Below are 14,995 nucleotides of genomic sequence, written 5' to 3'. Positions count from 1 at the left end.
TGTGTCTACTGGGTGCCCGTTCATATTAGTCTTTGCAAAATGCCATAAACACAGCTCCCAATCTCAGGACACAGAGCGCCAAAGCGCACCCGACTGCTCCCCACACGCAAGGGTGCTGTGGCCTGCCAGCTGGTGGTGGTCCTCTGGCCCGGCTGTCGTGCCCAGTGATGTCGGGTGCGCCTGTGCGCCCAGCGCACCTCCTGCAGGGTGCCCTGCTCTGTGACCATGGAAGCTTGAAAGTGAAGAAGCCACACCTTCCAGAGGCCAGGCACAGATGGGAGCTCAGTCGTCCTGCAGGCAGAGGCGTTTGTGACTCTGAAGAGGCCCCGGGGGCAGTATGCAGTGCCTGGGCCCTCACACCACGGGACCCCAGGGCTGACCCTCGCAGGCCGTTGACACCGGGTGAGCAGGGTGGCCGGTGCTGTGTGTGGCGTGGGTGAGCATTCTCAGGTCCCTTCTGGGCCCTGGTGGAAGTAGGAGCAAAACCATTTCCTCTGGACAGAGCATGAGGAAGCCACAGCCTCTGATTCACAGGAAGAGTCCGTGAACAGGGCTCAGACGAGCGTCAGAGCCTGGGCTGCACCCTCCGTGCTGGCTGGGAAGCAGACTCCACAGGTGTCCGCAGAGCTGCACCTGCCGTCCTGGCACTGGATGCCGCCACGTGCACCCGTTCCAGTGGCTGCCTGCAGGCTCTGCTCCCCACCCCCGACTCTGGGAGGCCACCCTGGCTGCAGGGAGGCTGGGAAAGGCAGCATCTGGAGTCCCAAGCTCAGTGGGGCTGTGTACTGCACCCCGCTTCCACTGGGGCTCCAGAGGCCAGGATTCCCTTGACAGACACTTCCCACAGCCAGGTCCTCAGGGTACGGCCTTGGAGAGCTTGGGCTCTCGGGAACAGCGTGGCTCCTGAGAGCAGGTTGCTGTGGAGTCGGGCTTCCTCCCACCATCGAGCTCTGAACATCTCCCTCCGTATCCACTGTGAGTGGAGGAGCCCTCGCCACATGCTGGGGCCCGTCTTAAACTTTCCAGCCCCAGGACCATGAGCCAAATAAGCCTCGTGTCTTTCAGGTGAGCCAGTCTCAGGCGTTGTGTTAGAGCAGCGCAAAGTAGCCTTTATGGAGATGACACAGCTGTGCCCTCATGGTGGGGAGGCGTGGGCGGCTGTCTCTCCGGGCTCTTAACCTCTCTGAAGCAGTTCCTGGGTGGAGGTCAGGTGCAGCCCACAGGCAGTGCTGAGCTGCAGGAGGCGGCCACCCTGCCCCGCTTCCTGGTGGCCCTTGTTCCTGCACCCCTCACTCCCTGAGCCCTCAAAACTGGCTGTCCCTGTGGGCGGCGTTGTTGGTCCATGGGGTCCCAGCAGAGGGGGGCACTGGGCAGCAGCCGCCACATGGCTTCAGTCTTAGTGTGCAGTGAGGGGACGTCTTGAAGAGGCCTACGGGTGGCCTACAGGCTGAGAGGCTCCCTTCAGGTCAGGAGATGGCAGTGGGGTGGAGGGGCCAGGGCTCTTCCCACTGCCCCTTGGGCTGCAGAGATATGGGGCCACCCAGGCCAGCTGAACCTGCAGGACTTAGAGGGCCCTGGTGGTGGCCGGAACCGTCCAGGGAAGTCGTGCGTGGCCTCCCGGGATTCCGGCAGCCTCTGCTCTTGCTGGCAGCCTGTGGGACTCTACCCTCTTTTGTGGGTACATCACCTTTGGGTGTCCCCAAGCCTGCATGCCAGGGCACAGAGCAGCCATGGTGAAGGGAGTAGGGGCTGGGGCCTTCCCTGAGCTCAGCATCTCTCTGGTCCCTGGGCCCTTCCCTTGTGGTCACACAGTGACTGCTGCTGTGCCAGCCATCTCACGTTGAGGCCGGAGGAGGGCCAGAGGGGAACAGGCTGCCACGTCTGTGTCCGATAGGACACAAGAGCTCTCCAGGGAGGCCCCACAGACATGGCTGTGTGTCAGCCTGGGGAGCAGCTCGGGGTGCAGCTCCAGCTCTCCCAGTGCAGGCGGGGACAGCCACTGCCCCCCGCCCCCCACACCCTGCTCCCCAGCTGATGTGGGCAGAACCTGGGCAGGGGAGGGGGAGGCGGCTGGGAACAGAGGCCGGCAGTGACAGGGGCCACTTGCAGACTGTGGGGCGTGAGGGCCAGCAGCTGTTCATCCCCAGCCAGGGCCCTGCACGCCCGTGCTTGTCTGAGCCAGGAAGCAGGAGGGTGGTGGGACCTGCTGTGTGTGAGGTGGCATCCTCTGGGCTTGGCTTGCCACACTTCCAACCTCTGTCCAGCCCCTCCCACCCTTTGGCTGCTCTAGGGCCTGCAGAATCCATGATCTGCTCACCCCGTGGTGCCCTCAGGGCTTTGTTGCGGATGGGGATACTGAGGCAGATGCCCCATCATCCAGAACTACCCTAGGTCCTCTGACTGGCTGAGCCTTCCCCACCAGCTGTTAATCTTGGGCGCTTGTCAACTTTTAGTTGCCTGACCCCTCCCCAAGCTCAGTCTCCTGTTCTGAATCAGGAGGCAGAGGGGGGCAAAGGGGTCTCCTCCGAGGTCTCAGTCTGTGGGCAGGGAGTGCACTTGTGCATGGGCTGCAGGTATGGGGGGTGTGGGTGCGTACGGGGTGCAGGTGTGTATGGGGTGCAGCTATGGGGTGTGTGCAGGTCCATATGGGGTGCGGGTGTGGGGGGTGTGGGTGTGTATGGGGTGCGGGTGTGGGGGGTGTGGGTGTGTATGAGGTACAGGTATGGGGTGTGTGGGTGCATATGGGGTACAGGTGTGGGGTGTGTGGGTGTGTATGGGGTGCGGGTGTGGGGTGTGTGGGTGTGTATGAGGTATGGGTATGGGGTGTATGGGTGCATATGGGGTGCAGGTGTGGGGTGTGTGGGTGTATATGAGGTACAGGTATGGGGTGTGTGAGTGCATATGGGGTACAGGTGTGGGGTGTGTGGGTGTGTATGAGGTACGGGTATGGGGGGTGTGGGTGTGTATGGGGTGCGGGTGTGGGGTGTGTGGGTGTGTATGAGGTACAGATATGGGGTGTGTGGGTGCGTATGGGGTGCGGGTGTGTGGGTGTGCAAGTGCGTGGTGTATGTGCTATGGGGGGTTGGGGGGTGTGGGTGTGCTGTGGGTTTCGTCTCCACTAAAATTTAGACGTGGTAACCCAATGGCCAGTGTGATGGTGTTAGGAGTGGTTAGGCCATGGAGGGGATGAGGGGCCTTGCAGACCAGGCCTCAGTCAGCAGAGACCTCTCGCCCTCCCAGCGCCTCCTCGTGAGGACGCCGTGTCTGTCCCCTCCGCAGGATGCAGCACAAAGGTACCACCTTGGAAGTTGAGCGCCCCCCTCACCAGTCACCAGACCTGCTGGCTCCTGAATCTTGGACTTCCAGCGTCCAGAACAGGGAGAAATAAGTTTCTGTTCTTTAAAATTACTGCGTCTCAGGTATTTTGTTACAGCAGCACATGGGGACTAAGTGGGTGTGCAGGTGGTGGGGGAGGGTGTGCAGGTGTGTTTGAGGGTGTTTGCCTCAATCTTTAGACGGCATTGGGGTCACAGTACCTGCAGGTGTCAGGGGACATTAACTGTAGACCTTGGTGAATAAAAGCCAGTTGTCCTGAGTTGGGCAAGAAAGCCCCTGGAAGAGGCCCTCGCCACCAGTCCAGGCTACGAGATGGGGCGTTTGTCCTGGGGGACCTGCTCTCACCCTTAGTGGTCCAGCAACACCGTCTCGGCCTCTCCGGCCATAGCAGGCTGCCCTGCAGAGGCCCCGAGGGCTGGAGAACTGTCAGGTAGGCTTTCCTGCCCCTTCCCCGTGTCGTCCTGGGCACCTGCCCCAGCCCAGCTGTTCCTCGTACTTGCGTACCTCGTGTGTGCCCCTGACAGACAGGATGTCCATGGGCAGCAGACCTCTGGCCACTGCAGGTTCCGGGCACCAGAGTGAGACCCAGCAGGATTCAGCCGGCAAGAGGGCCCCTGACTGTGGGCGACTTCCTCACGGTGGGGGTCCTGGAGGGGCTCCTGCTAACAGAAAGGGGTGCATCCCTGTCCACCTTCCCATCCTCATCCCCAAAGGCAGCGTCAGCAGCTGACCCACATCGGAGGCATTCAGATAGGAGTCAGTGGAGACCCCCAGCTGACAGGAACTGGAAATGCCTTGAGTGCTGAGGGAGGAGGGCTGCAGGGACGGGAGGGAGGATGCCCTTCAACACACTTGCTGGCCCTTCTCAGGAGAAACCCTTCCTTGGCGTGGGTCATGGTGAAACTGTGCCCTGAGTTAAGCCAGTGACCGAATTCCTGAGCTCACAGGACGGCCAATGAAACAACTTGCTAAAATGCTGAAATTCCCTCCACTTGTGAGACTGAGAAGAAACGCACCGAATTCAGTCAGAACCATGGTGGCTGACGTCTTTGCTCAGAACCAGCTGCGGAGGTCCCTCCCTGGGCTCCTCCTAGGCTGAGTACTCTGGGGTCGCAGTCTTCCTGGCTCCTCCTAGGCGGAGTACTCTGGGGTCGCAGTGTTCCTGGCTCCTCCTAGGCTGAGTACTCTGGGGTCGCAGTCTTCCTGGACGTTGCCTGTTGGTTGTTGGGTTTTAGGTGGTTTTTTTTTTAGGGTTGTCTTGCTGCATTTTGTTGCGGACCACAGTGCATTGCAATCCTAGTCAGCTCAGGGGCTTTCAGGTATTTGACTTTGGAGCTGAGTAACTGGGCAGACTGATAACAGACAAAGCGAGCTCTTTTGCAGGTTGATAAACTTTGATCTTAGACTAAACTTCTTTGGTTCAGGCGAGGGCAGCTAAGCAGGTAGGAAGGTGGGGAAGAAGAGGCCGACAAGCAGGCATCGGCAATCCAAGCAGGGGCCTAGTACATCCTGATTTTCTGTAGTTTGCTGACCTAAACCGGTTCAAGGCACCTTGTCTTGGAAATAGACCACTGCATGCATTATTTCACCAACGCCCAAGTCCATTTCACACTTTCCCCTCTCCTCATGCCCCTTTGTCCCCTCAACCTCCCAACTGCCATGGCTTTATGAGGCGCCCTGGGTTCCGTGGCTACCGTGTCAACCAGGGCGGCCCACCCACCTCTCACTTTGGTCTGGAGTGAGCGAGAGCGACGCTGCTTTTCTCTTGCTCTTCAGCCTGGACCTGTGATGTGATTGGCGTGAGAGGGAACTGTGGATTCTGGCGGTAAGGAAAGTGGGGGCTTACTTTCCCGTGTTCCCAAAAGGCAGATGCAATCCCTGCACCCTAAAGGAGTCAAGCAGTAAAGGCGACACAGCAAGACTGTCGGGGACTCGGGCAATGAGGATTTGTCTCCTAAGGGGCCTCAGAAAAGGCCGTTTCCGCTGTGTGGAGTACAGGAATGGAAGGTTTCACCAGGGTGGAGTGGCTTCCAGAGGGTCCCCGTGGAAAAAGCATGGCTGAGCAGGCCCAGAGGGGGACGAGGACACATTTGGGGGGCTGGAGGAGAGCGAGGACATGTCAGGGGGGCCAGACTGTCATAAGGGCAGGGACAGGGTGAGGGCCGACTCAGGGACCACAGTGTCATAAAGGCAGGGACAGGGACGAAGAGGACAGACTCGGGGGACCATGGTGTCATAAAGCTGGGACAGGGGCCAGGACAGACTCGGGGGACCTCGGTGTCATAAAGACAGGGACGGGACCGGGACAGACTCTCGGGGCCTGGTGTCATCAAGACAGGACGGGGAGCAGGACAGACTCGGGGGACCACGGAGTCATAAACGTAGGGACGGGGCCGGGACAGACTCTCGGGGCCTGGTGACATATACAAAGATGGGAACAGGAAAGGCTCAGGAGGCCATGGCATCTTAAAGACCTGATAGGGTGGGATGGGCACCTGTGGTCTCTGGGGTGCGTGTCAGGGGCTGGTCCTCGTGCAGAGAAGGATGGAGGCCCAGTCTGAGAAGGGGGCCGTGTCCACATGCACAGATGGGGGCAGACAGGAGGCGCCTGGGGTCCACCACACAGGATTGCGCTGCCGGTCCCGGTGCACGGCAGCCAGTTCCCCGGGCTTCAGTCCAGTTGCCAGTTGTCATAACACGGGGGGCCCATCCATCCTCATTCGTGCTCACTTCCTGAACCCAACATCACAAGTCTTCAGTGTCACGACTCACAGATGCTCCTTTCGCTTGAATTGTGTGTGGGAGTGTGTGTGCATTGTGTGGTGTGTGTGTGCATTGTGTGGTGTGTGGGAGTGTGTGAGCATTGTGTGGTGTGTGTGGGAGTGTGTGTGCATTGTGTGGTGTGTGGGGGAGTGTGAGCATTGTGTGGTGTGTGGGGGAGTGTGAGCATTGTGTGGTGTGTGTGTGCGCGTTGTGTGTGTGAGAGTGTGTGCATTGTGTGGTGTGTGGGGGAGTGTGTGTGCATTGTGTGGTGTGTGGGGGAGTGTGAGCATTGTGTGGTGTGTGTGGGAGTGTGTGTGCATTGTGGGGTGTGTGGGGGAGTGTGTGTGCATTGTGTGGTGTGTGGGGGAGTGTGTGTGCATTGTGTGGTGTGTGGGGGAGTGTGAGCATTGTGTGGTGTGTGTGGGAGTGTGTGTGCGTTGTGTGGGAGTGTGTGAGCATTGTGTGGTGTGTGTGGGAGTGTGTGAGCATTGTGTGGTGTGTGTGGGAGTGTGTGTGCATTGTGTGGGAGTGTGTGTGCATTGTGTGGTGTGTGGGGGAGTGTGAGCATTGTGTGGTGTGTGTGGGAGTGTGTGTGCATTGTGTGGTGTGTGGGGGAGTGTGAGCATTGTGTGGTGTGTGTGGGAGTGTGTGTGCATTGTGTGGTGTGTGTGTGCATTGTGTGGTGTGTGTGGGAGTGTGAGCATTGTGTGGTGTGTATGGAGTATTTTGTGGGGGGTGTAGTATGTGTGCAGTAAGTGGTGTGTGTGGTGTGTATGTGGTGTATTCTGTGTTTGCTCTGTGTTGTGTGTATTGTGTGGTCCCTGTGTAGTGTGTGGTTCGTGTGTGGTGTGTGCATGTGTGGTGTGTGGAGTGTGATGTGTTTGTGGTTGGTGTTTGATACATGTCATGTGGTGCATGTGCAGTGTGTGGTGGGTTGTGTGGTGTGTGTGTTTTCCTTGTGTTACATATGCATGTGCAGTGTGGCAGGTGTGTGCGTGTGGTTTGGGTGGTGTGTGGTGCGTGTGTGGGGTGTGGTGCGTGGAGTTTTGTGTGGTGTGTGTGCTCTGTTTTGTGTGGTGTGTGTTGTGGATTGTGTAGTCTCTGGTGTGTGTTGTGTGTGTGGTGTGTAATCTGTATGATGTGTGGTGTGTGCGTGGTCTGTTGTGTGGTTTGTGTTGTATGTCGTGTGTGTGATCTGTTGTATGATATATGTGGTGTGTATTGCATGGTATGTGGTATGTAGTGTGTAGTGTGTTGTGTGGTGTGTGTGTCGTGTGTGTTGTGTGTGGTCTCTGTTGTGTGTTGTGTATGTATGGTGTGTGTTGTGTTTTGTGTGGTTTGTGTGGTGTGTATTGTGTGGTCTATGTGGTATGTGGCATGTGGTCTGTGTGGTATGTGTTGTGTGGTGTGTGGCCTGTGGTGGGTTGTGTGGTGTGTGGTGTGGTTTGTGTGGTGTGTGGTGTGGGTTGTGTGGCCTGTGGTGTGGGTTGTGTGGTGTGTGGCCTGTGGTATGTGGTGTGGGTTGTGTGGTGTGGGTTGTGTAGTGGGGTGTGGGGTGTGTGGGGTGTGGTGTGGGTTGTGTGGTGTGGTGTGGGGTGTGTGGTGTGGGGTGTGTGGTGTGTGGTGTGGGGTGTGTGGTGTGGGTTGTGTGGTGTGGTGTGGGGTGTGTGGGGTGTGTGGTGTGGTATGTGGTGTGTGGTGTGTTGTGTATGGTGTGATGTGTGGGTTGTGTGGTGTGTGACCTGTGGTGTGGGGTGTGGGGTGTGTGGTGTAGGGGTTGTGAATGTGCTCACAGGCCACGGCGGTATCGAGGCTGAGCGTGGGCCTGAGGGAAAGGAGCCGTCGTGGAGTCTTCCCTGGCTGTTGTGAGGTCCGTGCCCCCGGCTCACTGTCCTCCATGGGGTCTGTCCCCCCAGCTCGCTGTCCTCCGTGGGGTCTGTCTCTCCCGACTCGCTGTCCCCCGTGGGGTCCGTGCCCCCGACTGGCTGTCCCCCGTGGGGTCCGTGCCCCCGACTCGCTGTCCCCCGTGGGGTATCTCTCCCCGGCTTGCTGCCCTCCATGGGGTATCTCTCCCCAACTTGCTGTCCTCCGGGGTCTGTGTCCCTGGCTAGCTGTGCTCTGTGGGGTCTGTGCCCCTGACTCGCTGTCCTCCGTGGGGTCTGTGCCCCCAACTTGCTGTCCCCCGTGGGGTATCTCTCCCCGGCTCATTGTCCCCCGTGGGGTATCTCTCCCCAACTTGCTGTCCTCTGTGGGGTCTGTGCCCCCGGCTCGCTGTCCTCCGTGGGGTATCTCTCCCCGGCTAGCTGTCCTCCATGGGATCTGTGTCCTCCTCTCGCTGTCCTCCGTGGGATCTGTGTCCTCTCGCTGTCCTCCGTGGGGTGTCTCTCCCCTACTCGCTGTCCTCCGTGGGGTCTGTCCCACTCACTCGCTGTCCTCCGTGTGGTATCTCCCCCTGCTCGCTGTCCTCCGTGGGGTCTGTCCCCCGGCTCGCTGTCCTCTGTGGGGTATCTCTCCCCGGCTTGCTGTCCCCTGTGGGATCTGTGTCCTCCTCTCGCTGTCCTCTGTGAGGTCTGTCCCCCGGCTCGCTGTCCCCCGTGGGGTCTGTCCCACTCACTCGCTGTCCTCCGTGAAGTAGCTCTCCCCGGCTTGCTGTCCTCCGTGGGGTCTGTCCCCTGACTCGCTGTCCTCCATGGGGTATCTCTTCCCGGCTCGCTGTCCTCCGTGGGGTCTGTCCCACTCACTCGCTGTCCTCCATGGGGTATCTCTTCCCGGCTCACTGTCCCCCATGGGGTCTGTCCCACTCGCTCGCTGTCCTCCATGGGGTATCTCTCCCCGGCTCGCTGTCCTCTGTGGGGCAGGTGCGGCCCCTGCTGCTGGGCTGCTCCGCTGTCCTGGGCCGCACCGAGATCCTGTGAGGAGATGGCTGTGTGCTGGCCAGCATGGAGTTCCCACGCCCCCGCGCGTGGCTCCGTGGAACAGCGCGACCCCAACGCTCCGCGCCTGCGGCCGGTGGTGCAGGTTCATGGTTCTGTCGTCTGTCACTTAGATTTGGTTTTGTTTTGGATTTAATTTAGATATAATTTTAGATTAATTTGCTCACCATGTTTTATCTGTGATAATTTATTTGATGGAGTAAATCTCTAAATAATTCTTTTTGGAAATGATTAATGGTTGGTGTACTTTGAATATTCACACATTCCGAAAGAATCTGTTTTGTCTCAAACTTTGATTATTCTTTGGCCAGATGCATTTTAAGATGAAAATACTCTCAGAACTTGGAGAATTGCTCTATGTTGTATTTTTATATAAACGAATGCAGTACAATTTGCAGGTATCCATATATTGTAATGAATCTTCCTTCTTCTGAGAACACTGCGGAATTTTTATCTACATCCTTGCCGCTCACATTTTCACCGGTGTGGATGTATTTCTTTTTCCAATCGTCCTTTCTGGCCCTTGTGCACAGTGTGGACCTGAAGCCTTCAATCTTCTCAAAGTTCTTCAGTGTTTTCTTCTCTCACAGACGCTCTACCTTCCTTTTCTGAAAGCCTGACAGATGCACAGCGTCAGGCTCCAGGCTCCAGGCCGCTGAGCGATTCCTCTCTCCTCCTCTCTGAGATCTGTGGTCCTTCCTGGATGTGATCGTCCAGGTTTTACCAATGTGATTTTTGGCAGCAACATTTCTGTTTCTTGGCACTTTCATTTGGGTTTTGTTTTTAATTGGGAGTTGTGTTTTTAATGTACAAGATTGTCTTTCTGTGTTTCTGTTTCCGTCCTTGGCACCTTGGACTTTTCTTTCTTCTTTTTTTTGAGATGGAGTCTCCCTCTGTTGCCCAGGCTGGAATGCAGTGGCACAATCTTGACTCACCTGCAGCCTCGACCTCCCAGGTTCAAACGATTCTCATGCCTCAGCCTCCCGAGTAGCTGGGATTAGAGGCATGTGCCACCATGCCCTGCTAATCTTCGTATTTTTAGTAGAGACGGGGTTTCGCCATGTTGCCCAGGCTGGTCTCGAACTCCTGACCTCAGGTGATCCGCACGCCTCGGCCTCCCACAGTGCTGGGATTACAGAGTGGGCCCCGCGCCCGGCCCAGGCACCATGGTCTAGTTTCACAGCTGTGAGTCTCTCAGGTCTCCCTGAGACATTCTTGTGTGGCTCAAGCCCCAGGGCCCTATGGCCCCGCATCCGCCTGGCGTCACATTTGGAGGACCAGGGAGGAGCCCCAAAGGCAGCGCAGAGCCACGAAAATCGTGGACGTTCACGACTGCAAGGAAGAAGAATTGTGAACTAGTTCTCAGTGTCTCTCTTCCCAAAGTAGTACATGCAATACCAACTTCAGTTTCTGAAGGTTTTTTCCCCAAAGAGACGACAAGGGCTTTGCACGAGGCATAACGCGGGGAGGCTTCCTAACACTCCTCTGTTGAGACCGCCCAGCCCCTCCAGATCCCCCACCCAGCAGTGGCTGTTCAGTGCCTTTCACTGCCCCTCCCTCCCTCCCCTGACGCCACGTCCCTCGCTCCCCTGCCTCCCTCCCCACCTGACTGACCAGGAGCCGCCGCAGTGTGCGTTCAGAACCTCGCAGCCGCTGCCCACCTGGACAGGCCCCAGCCCCGTGTGGCTGGACAGGCTACCCTGTCCTGTGGAAGGGGAGACACACAGGACCCTGTGAAGTGAGCTCTCAGGTCCTGCTCCTCTGGGAAGCTCAGGGAGGCTTCTCAGGGAGGATCTGGGAGATTTCAGTGTTGCAGCAGTTAGTAACAGCTCAGGAGCTCTTCCGGCATTGCCTCAGTTTCTCTCAGGCGCACCCCTCTGCTCCGTGTGGTCTCTTTCTGATGTGGGTTTTCCTCTGGCACCTGGGGAGTCTTGGGTGAGCCTGTGTATTCGTGAACGGGTTCTGGGACCTATCGCTGTGTGGGGGCTGTCGAGGGCTCCCCAGAACTTAAATCCTCGGGGGAACTGAGGGGCGGTAGCACCAGCACCGGGTGCCTGGCCAGGTCCTCCGCCCAGGGGCCCCCACACCCTGGAGAGCCGTTTTCTGTAGCCGCTCGGCTGTGGCCGGGGTCAGATTCTGCAGCATGTCTATTCATTCCCCTGAGCAGGCCCGGCTCCCGGGGATGCGGCCCCAGGCAGTGCTGGGCCATTGGCTCTCAGTGCTGGTCCTCGGGGATGATGTTCCCAGTCCCTGAGGTCTCCCTGACAGTGGGCGGGGCCAGCCCTCCCTGGGGCTGACAGGGCTGGTCTCCCCTTCTGGATCCTGCAGATGGACACCCGCTCCGGGAGCCAGTGTTCCGTCGCCCCAGAAGCCGTGCTCAACAATGGAGATCTGGTCTTGCCGCCCCGCATCTCCAGAGTGAACGGCTGGTCGTTACCCCTGCACTACTTCCAGGTGGTGACCTGGGCTGTCTTCCTGGGCCTTTCCTCGGCCACCTTCGGGATCTTCATTCCCCTCCTGCCTCATGTGTGGAAATATATTGCCTACGTGGTATCCTTTTCACCGTGGCACGGTCTGAGCGGGAGGGGCGCCTGGAGGACCCTGCAGTGGACCTGGCTCTGGGATCTGGTCCATGGCTGCCCGGCGGCACCAGTCACCTGCCCTGGGCCAGACTGTGTCCCCCGAGCCTGCAGGTGGGCCCAGTGGCCACTGGTGCTCTGTGCAGCCCCTGCTCAGGGTCAGGGTGGGCAGGACAGCATTGCCTTAGGGGGCTCCAGAGAGGGACTCTGTCAGGAGGGACAACAGCCCCCTGGCCTGGCACAGGACCCACCCTGCTGGCAGCCTTTTGCTAAAATCCCTGCGCAGCCTTTTGCACATGGCCAGCACCTCCCTCCTCGCCCCTGGTGCCAAGGAGGACAGCGCTGTGCCCCACAGGTCGGCAGCCTGGGTTTCCATGCCAAGCTTAGGCCACACGGTGAGGGCCTCTGGGCCGCCCCGCGGAGACGGCTGTCAACCCTGAACTCCTGGCTAGAAGGCGGTCCAGGGGCCAGGCAGGGTGACGGGAGGGCCCCGCGCTCCACCCCTTCTGTTTGGTTGCCATGGGGAGTCTGTGTTGGTCCCAGGGTGAAAGGAGGAGGGAGCCAGGATCTGAGGGCGGGAGCTGATGTCCCGGTCATGGGGAGCCCAGCTTCTCCTGGCTCCAGGGGACAAGGACCCTCTCCCCAGTGGCCCCACAGCCAGGCTCGGAGACAGAGGCCCAGGTGAGTCTGGGGTCCTTGAGAGAGTCTAGAGTCCCTGAGAGGGTCCAGAAGGGCTCTGAGTGAGTCTGGGGTCCATGAGCGAGTCTATTGGGGGCTTCCCTGAGCGAGTTTCGGGGAGAGGGTCCCTGAGCGACCGTCTGGGGTCTAGAGGGAGCAGGTAGATTGTTCAGCTCCCTGCCTCCTCCCCCCTCCTGCTGTCTGAGGCTGTGCTTCTCTCCCAGTGCTCGCGGGTCTCTGGTATGAAAGAACCAGGTTCCCCACGGCCTTTGGGGCTGCATCTGGCTGTGTTTACATCTGGGCGTCCCTCCTGCGGCCCTGCTCTGTCCCTCAAGGTGTAAAGGGCTTTGGGGTGACTGTGCTTGGCTGGGCTGGTTGAGCCTCTGGGGGTGCGGTGCATTCTGTGGGGGATTTGCCCTGTGTCCAACAGGGATGAACAAAAAGGGCATGGGGGCAGCCATCCCGGTCCCCGCCTGGCACAGGTCTGTGTGTGCAGGGTTGATGGGTGGCCTTGTCTCCTCTGGGCCTGGGTAAGCAGGGCTGTGTGTGCACCGCCGGGTAAACAGGGCCAAGTGGTCAGGGCCGGGTGAGCAGGGCCAGGTGAGCAGGGCCAGGTGAGCAGGGCCAGGTGTGCAGGGTGGTGTGTGCAGGGCTTGGTGTGCAGGGCTGACTGAGCAGGGCTCGGGTGAGCAGGGCTGGGTGTGCAGGGCTCAACTCTGCAGGCCTAGGTGTACAGGGCCATGTGTGCAGGGCTGGGTGAGCAGAGCCAAGCCTGGTTGAACTGGGATCCAGTGTGCAGGGCTGGGTGTGTAGGGCTGGGTGAGTAGGGCTGACTGGCGGCCTCATCTCCCCTGGGCCCTTGGGCCTCATGGGGACGCCTCGTGCCAGGCTGACCAGGCCCTGGGCCAGGTTCTTCCTTGACGTTCCAGGTGACCGGGGGGATCTTCTTCTTCCACCTTATCGTCCACCTGATTGCCTCCTGTATCGACCCGGCCGACTTCAATGTCAGACTCATGAAGAACTACTCTCAGCCCATGCCGATCTTCGACAGATCGAAACACGCACACGTGATCCAGAACCAGTTCTGCCACCTGTGCAAGGTCACCGTGTGAGTGCCCACCCTCGCCGAGGCCCCGTGCTGTCAGGGTCACCTCCAGGGGCCCAGGGGCTGAGGTCACTGCTGGCCCCACAGGGCCCCTGCCATGGCCACAGCTGACGCTAATGGAGCTTCCAGGGACCGGCCCTGTGGCTGTGGGTGGATAGCCCCTCATCGCGCTGTGAAGGGGGCGCAGTGCCAGGCCGCCCCAACTCCTCTGCAGGCAGGGCTGAGGCTGGAGGGCTGTGTCTGTCACCTGCAGGTGACCCGCTGCTCCCCTGGAACGGAACGCGGTGGCACTCAGGCATGTTTGATCCTCAGTGGATTTCGTGCACGAGGTCCCTCCCCTGTGATCCCAGGGCAAGAGAGCGCTGTCTTTCTTGGGGGTTTTCAAGGCAAGCCCCAGGGAAAGAGGGAGGGAAGGGTTCCAGTGTCTCCAGGGGCCCTGGGGGCATCGGTGATGGCCTAGGGGGTGGCTACAGGGCTGCTTTCGGCTGCAAGGGAGGTCCTATAGGCACAGGTGGGATCCAAGCCCCCAGCCTCAAGTCCTGAAACCATAGGGCAGGTGCGGCCTCCTCCAGGGCCATTGCCCAGAGTGAGGCTGGTGCAGGAAGGCTGGGGGGTGGTCTACGCTCTGGCATCCGCACCCACCACAGACATGGGCTCCTCCTGCTCTGTGGGTACCTCTGCCCAGAGCTGCCCTGCTTCTCCTCCTCCCCACAGGCCTCAGCTCCCTCCCCCAGCCTCCCATTCCCCACTGAACGCCCACTGCCCAGGCCACACAGGGCTGGTTCCCCCGAGGCACCTGGCTCCCGGTGATGGGGCTCCGGCCCTGGCCCAGCCTGCGCACTTGGGGCCTGACAGCCGTTCCCCGATTCATCCATCCAGGAACAAGAAAACCAAACACTGCATTTCCTGCAATAAGTGTGTATCCGGCTTCGACCACCACTGCAAGTGGATCAACAACTGCGTGGGAAGCCGTAATTACTGGTGAGGGGCACGGCGGGGATGGCCGGCGCGGGCCAGGCTTGGGGGAATTCGGAAGGGAGGGGTCCTCGTGGTGAAAGGGTGGAGGGTCGTCCTGGGGCTGCGTCCCTGTCCTGATGCGGTGACGCTTGGTGCGTGCGTGCGCCGGCCTCCTGTCTGGCTCTGGGGCTGTGGTGCGGCCGTCCCTGGACAAGGTCATCCGCACAGAGCAAGTCCCTGGAGGCCCAGCGTGGGCATTTGCTGGGCTGCCCTGGCTGAGGCCTCCTGACCGCGCTGTCCTGGGCCGGGCTGCCTTCTCTCCACCCGGGCTGAGGCTCATCCAGCACAGGGGTGGGGCCACCGAAGGGCAGTGGGCATCCAGCGGGGACTGACGAGAGATGTGTCCCCTGAGTGCGGTGGAGGATCCGGGGACTCTCAAGGCCCGGTGTTCTGAGCCCCGGCTGTCAGCAGCCCTGAGTTGTGAAGATCACCAGGGAAAAGAATCACAAATGCCCCCAGCTACTCTTTGCTGACCTGAAAGAGGCCGTGGTGTGTGTGGGAGTGGGGACCAACGTCGTCTGGTGTCACAGGACGTGCCGTGGGGTCCCTGCCCTGCCTCCCTGCCATCCCGCCTTGAGCACAGT

The 14,995-nt window shown here is 59.7% G+C and overlaps 1 protein-coding gene across 21 annotated transcripts in view; it reads left to right on the top strand.

The window, feature by feature from the left end:
* The first annotated feature begins 34 nt into the window (after positions 1 to 34).
* Positions 35 to 14,995, top strand: part of ZDHHC11 (zDHHC palmitoyltransferase 11) — a 141,764-nt gene continuing 126,803 nt past the window's right edge. For 18 of the 21 annotated variants that reach the window (XM_078004564.1, XM_078004568.1, XM_078004569.1 and 15 more), the window contains exons 1-5: positions 35 to 402; positions 3,280 to 3,419; positions 11,361 to 11,582; positions 13,219 to 13,397; positions 14,274 to 14,375. In XM_078004564.1, the coding sequence (XP_077860690.1) occupies positions 168 to 402; positions 3,280 to 3,419; positions 11,361 to 11,582; positions 13,219 to 13,397; positions 14,274 to 14,375 (878 nt within the window). In that variant the 5' untranslated portion in view covers positions 35 to 167. Of the gene's footprint in view, positions 403 to 926; positions 1,066 to 2,974; positions 5,162 to 11,360; positions 11,583 to 13,218; positions 13,398 to 14,273; positions 14,376 to 14,995 lie in introns of those variants that run through there. The other 3 variants (XM_078004572.1, XM_078004574.1, XM_078004573.1) reach the window with 2 other exon arrangements.

The sequence above is a fragment of the Macaca mulatta genome, chromosome 6 (assembly GCF_049350105.2).
Source record: "Macaca mulatta isolate MMU2019108-1 chromosome 6, T2T-MMU8v2.0, whole genome shotgun sequence".
Taxonomy (NCBI): Eukaryota; Metazoa; Chordata; class Mammalia; order Primates; family Cercopithecidae; genus Macaca; species Macaca mulatta.
This window is presented reverse-complemented; position numbering and strand designations above follow the sequence as displayed.